This window comes from Schistocerca americana, chromosome 11 (assembly GCF_021461395.2).
Source record: "Schistocerca americana isolate TAMUIC-IGC-003095 chromosome 11, iqSchAmer2.1, whole genome shotgun sequence".
In the NCBI taxonomy this organism is placed as follows: Eukaryota; Metazoa; Arthropoda; class Insecta; order Orthoptera; family Acrididae; genus Schistocerca; species Schistocerca americana.
This window is the reverse complement of record NC_060129.1, coordinates 178,700,268-178,706,267: the sequence shown is the minus strand read 5'-3', so window position 1 is coordinate 178,706,267 and position 6,000 is coordinate 178,700,268. Positions and strand designations below refer to the sequence as shown.

The 6,000-nt window shown below is 37.4% G+C and overlaps 1 protein-coding gene across 1 annotated transcript in view; it reads left to right on the top strand.

The window, feature by feature from the left end:
• Window positions 1-873: 873 nt before the first annotated feature.
• Window positions 874-6,000, top strand: part of LOC124553748 (chymotrypsinogen B2-like) — a 77,283-nt gene continuing 72,156 nt past the window's right edge. Inside the window, exon 1 of the mRNA XM_047127683.1 lies at window positions 874-946. Within this exon, the coding sequence (XP_046983639.1) occupies window positions 916-946 (31 nt within the window). The 5' untranslated portion in view covers window positions 874-915. The remainder of the gene's footprint in view (window positions 947-6,000) is intronic.

The window sequence follows — 6,000 nt, the reverse complement described above, 5'->3', positions numbered from 1 at the left end:
TATCAACTGACATGTTTTATAAAACTGTGCTCCTGTTTTCATCTTTAGTTTACACTCATATGTCTTTAATAAAAAGTATGCCTAATCGACGCTGTGTTATTCGTGATAGGACTCTAACATTTTCTCTTTCAAACAGCTTTTGAGTGCATGTGAGAGGCATTAGGACCAAGAAGCAATCGTAAACAGCAGCCTGCTCAGGTTTTGCTACGGTTAATATGGTGGCGCCGGATTCGAAGCAACTGTAGCGTACCTTTGTAGCACCACCTCCCCTTGTGACACACTGATGAGCCAAAGCATTATGACCGCTGCCTAGCGCGGCCACATGACGCGGTAGCAAAAGTGTGTGAGCGCAGCAGACACTGATGTGGTTTTCCTCCTATCGTAGATATAGGCAGTAAATAGACAGGTCCATTGACATACGCTACTGTTTCCTCCACTCTGTTTCCTCTCACAACCATCATTCATAGAATTCGCCTCGGCTCACGTCTTTTATGAAGTTATGTCGCGTGGTGACGTAGATTTGTTCCTATTTTCCTTCCTTTACTTCTACGACGGTAAAGAGTAAGATGGAAGGGAATAGAAAAAAATCCGTAACCATCAAGAATGTCAGGCAAAAGCTAGACCAGACAAGAAGACGTACTAAGAGGAGGGTAGCGTATTTCAGGATTAGTTACCTAATAATAATCGTTTTTCGTATGTAGGTATTCGCAGAAAATTCTTATTGCAAAGCTAACATGCAGATTGCAAAGATGTACGATTTCATTCACTGTACGTATATACTGCATTCCACTTTTAGGGAAGCCAAAGACAGAATGTTGTCAATATTTTTTCCTGTTTTCTCCTGAAGGTTACATCAAGTTGGTGACGTTACCTTCCCCTAAAGACAAGGACATCACCTTGTTGGGACAAACTACTATGGTCAGCGGCTGGGGATGGACTTTCAACTGTAAGTGTACTGACTCAGTTAACTTTGTAAATACCTGTCGAAATACAGTAGAGAATTAATTTTGTTTTTATCGTTTGGATCCTTTGCCCCCAGAGCCACGGCGAAATCTGTCATTGCGTCATGCTGGAAGGTATCACACTGCAGGATATTTCTGATTCCCTTTCGTGACGAAATATAGCTGCCGAACGGCACACGTTCAGTAATGACTATTTGCAAACTAATAAAGACAGCCGACCGTTGTGACCGATCGGTTCTAGGCTCTTCAGTCCAGAAGCGCGCAGCTGCTACGGTCACAGGTTCGAATCCTGCCTCTGGCATGGATGTGTGTGAAGTCCTTAGGTTAGTTAGGTTTAAGTAGTTCTAAGTCTAGGGGACTGATGACCTCAGATGTTAAGTCCCATAGAGCTTAGAGCCATTTGAACCATTAGTAACTGTAAGTGGTGTGCTTATACTGTGTTATTGTAAGCAAAACTTTATACAAATCGATTGGGCAATGCAACTCCCAGTAGCAATAACGAAATACAGCCACTGCAAAATACATGCAGCCCCTTAAGCAATGAATCCTAAGGCCCTGTTCACATAACAAATGAATTAAATTCTCTTACCTCTACAGCAGCAATGGAGTAACGCAATATAGTTTGGTTTCTCATAAAAAATATGAATAAGCTAACTACAGGTTCAGCAGTGTGCAATGCTGGCCATAATACTTGAAATTCTTTTGGCTGATAAACAAGAACATTTAAGAAAATTCAACTTCTTTGAAAACCTCTTCAACTGAACTGGGAGGCGGTACTGTTTATGGTGAATTACTAACACTGAGTTTTCTTAGCAAAATTATATTGCCAGTAAGTTGGTCTTTTCAAAAGAATCTGACAATTGAAGCCACATTACTCACAATTGATTCACAAACAATGAGATGTAGACAGCAAGTATTATCTAACTTCATTAACCCAACATAAATGTAAATCATCAAATTATATACAGCTCTGTTAACAAATCTAAAAGCATTACAAAAATTAAATATCTAACTAGTCTTTTCATCAAAACTGTTTACGTACATTCTGGGGTTATTCAACAACCAAAAATTATCAGCCAACTCATCTATTTTGATGCACTGGCGAAAACAGAAATCATAACTATTTAAATCTTTACCTTTTTGCCTGGAGACTTCTGCTTTCAGGTTTAACAATATTGTCATACCTACATTAATCTAACTCTTGGTGGCTTCACACAGCACAACACAGAAACTGCCTACTCCATTGTCTTTCTCTCACAGACAGCTACCTACAACTGTGCACCCAGCGCTCTCCTGTTCCAACAAGGCAGTACAGTATCTTTGGCTCTGCAGTCGCGCACAGTCAGCGATCCACATTGTCGAGCCTGTCAGAGATATTCATTTTTTATAGTACACTAGTTACATATTAATTTATTAATATTCTTATCTTATTCTGGTGCCACATAAAAGTGTACCCCAATGCAGTGCACTAACTTGTATAAAAATTCTTCCACAGTTCATCGACATTCTTATGCTCCGCCTTGTTTTTTTCATTGAGCTGAGTGTTTAAATTTTGTCTTTGGATTTGCACTGTGTATGTGATTTAAGATGTCGCACAAAACTGTTGAGGTTCTGGTGGGTAATCTTACAATTAAAGATAACGAAATTCTAACAAGGCAGTACAGTATCTTTGGCTCGCACAGTCAGCGATCCATGTTGTCGAGCCTGTCAGAGATATTCATTTTTTATAGTACACTAGTTTCATATTAATTTATTAGCACTCTTATGTTATTCTGGTGCCACATACAATTGTGCCCCAGTATACTCCTTTCATAACTCTACAGCAGGGTTTAACAAATTTGGCACATATTTGGAAGTACTTTCTACAACAAATGTGTGATAAATTTATCTAACTCGAAAGAATTGATAGCACGCAGATGCACTACTGTAAATCATGATCTGGTTATAATCTGAGTCAATTGCCTCATAAACAAGGTTGCTGGCAAATAAATCATGTAAAGCAGAATCAGTATACAATCCTAATTGTCAAGATAATGGTATAGGATTGGGCAAGGGGAAGGAAGAGTCATGGCTGAAGCCTAGGAGCATGCTGAAGTGACTGCATCATAAAGTCAATATCTTTTTTTGTGCATGTTTAGCAACTAATAGTGAGCCATGTGAATTGCATTCAGTGTACTCCATACTGTTTTCCTGTCATGTGCAGAGATACAAGTGGTACTCCACAACTGATTGCTGACAACCATAGTTAGCAACTACCATAATATTAGTAATGGGATGACCATCATTATCACTGTTCTTCATAATAGAGATTCTTCTGAGATCCAAAGAGCATACATAGTCACTTATGTGGGAGTATGAATACCAGTAATAAATTGCTCCAATACCATGAACAGAGGTAGGAGACTGGATAATGGAAGGTACAAAAAAGTAACAATGGTAAGGTAGTGGAAAATGACCATTTCAACCTATGTCAACATCAAGTAATTTATCTGATCAGAATAAGTTCAGTATCTTAATGAAATTACAGACAATATTAAACAACAAGGCTTTACATCAGAGGGAAGTGTCAAAAGGGAAAGTGAACTCTGAAAAAAGCAACATCAATACGTGAGGCATCAGGCTGCCAATTAGATATAAAAAAACCTAACATTACTCAAAACATCACTGGTTCCTAACATTATACTGTGGTTCTCATTGGCCTTGCATATACAACATTGTGCTATAATTACATAAGAAACATGACAGTACAATCAAGAATTGAATGGCTCTAGGTGGACTTGTACTTAGAATACATGCAAATCTCAATAACTAAAACAATTGAATAGAAAATATCAATCAGAGGCTCCAAGTAGCCTTTCTACATACATCAGTACTAATCTAAATAGCTATAAAATGTTACAGATATCGTATTTATGGCTCAAGGTGGCCTAGTTTTACATAGCACAAACATCAAAGCTGAAAAAGTATCATTTACCTATAACTTTACATGGCACTCAGAAGTTGATGCATAATTCATAATGAGTATACTTAACTCAACATGGCATAGCTCTATTATATAACAATACAGCTCTGTATGGCCTGTATTAATACCTATTAGACAAATAGAATCATGGAATCAAAGTATGGTACCATGTGAGTAAAGACACAATCTTTATAGGTTGTGTAGCACCCTCGGGGCATCATAAAACTATCTAATAAATGAGCTATATCTCTAACAATGTGCATGTCTACAGTAAAGGGTTTGGGAATGATTGATAAAGGCGGCGTACTTTATCTGTAAAGAAAATGATTAACAGTCAACTGTCATATGTCTTGAGTCAAGAACAGCTATGCCCAAAGCAAAGAAAAAATGTGAGTATAGTACATGCAAACAAAAAGGCAGGAGTACTAAGTGCACTATAGCTTACTGGCTGGATAAATGTAATACACCACAGTGAATAAGGAGATAAAAAATGCAAGGATAAGATTGAATTGTAGCAATAGTGGAAGGTGTAAATGTGATTAGTAACCAGGAAAAAAAAAGTCATGCATGCTAACATAAGAAGGCAGTATCATAACCAATCTCATAAGGGATGGTGAAAAAATGTTTTTGTGTGTAAAGCTTCAGTGAAAGTCTCCCACAGACAGCTCCAGTTATGTGGCACAAGGCAAGACAGATTTTCCTAGAAGGACACAACTTACACAAAATATATATTAATCATAGAATATCATTATAGAAAATCATCAATATATCAATATGATCCTCATTATTGAAGTGCAGCTCATAGTATGTACACTTACTAAACATCAATATTCCATCATTACTCCAAAAATCGGTGCAGCTCAGGGCATGAACACTCATCAACTATTCCAATAATACTCTTATGTCTAACACAAAATGCAGAGAAAAGAATAACCTTAATCCTACATCTTTAAAGGCAATCTACTTAATTTACCTAGTACACTAAGGGGAAAATGTTTATAAAAGGCGTGCGAGGAAACAGTGTGAGAAGTGTCAACAGTGTTTAGGTTTCCATGTAAGTTGCTTATGTCATGCTTTCTATGTACTGCATTTCCTGCAGGTTCATGTGCTTCTGTTTTTTAGCATAATGTCTTGTTTGAATACAATGAGACTTTGTTACATTGGTTCTGCAAAAATACAGAAAATGGATGAGTGTATGTGATGAACATGAGCTACAGGGTACACTGATTTCTTAGTCTACATAGGTGAAAGCAAGTAAACTAGTGTCATCATGACGTTACAAGATATAGCAAATTAGAGCATAAGACTGGGCATAAACGAAACATGGCAACATTACAAGGTACAAACAGTGAGTAACCTAACAAAAAAATGTAATGGTAATTCATCAGACAATAGCATCCTGCAGCAGTTAGACCAACCAAGGGATGTGATCCGCTGTACACACGTCAAAATAAATGGTGTCTCTTTCAGTTGTTGTTGTCATGGACATGCATATGAAAACAGAAAAATGTGCAACGCCAAAACTTACGGTAAGAGAGCCGACCTGCAAGATTCTCCCTGCTAGGCACCCCACCACCTAATTAAATGCTGAATAATCAAGGAATCATGAAAACAAGGTACCAGTAGCAATTGTAGAAACATGGGAAATGCGTCAGGTAAACATATCTGTGTTGCGTCACATTATTATGTACACTCATATGTAAATCAGAATAAGTATATATAATAGCTGGCAATATAAATAAGCACATCTGCAAAAAAAATTGGAAATTAGCACAGTTCCTGAAAAATAGCAAAAAAATTTATACGAAGCTTAAAGGTGAAAAACTAAATAGTTGTGGTATGTGATCATCAAAATTCTATCTATTTACGTGAAATGAACCAGAGGAAAATTTATTCTATAAAGTGCTTGACGTTACTAATGTGATGATCGACTCGCGATTTTCTCGCTTGTAAAGTTTCGATGTGAACTGCATTGGGATGGGGAATATAACGTATCCCAAAAGGTCCAGAATATGAAAGCTCAATTTTACTGCAACGACGTTTTCATCTGTTGGATAGGTAGTGAGTGTGTACCAA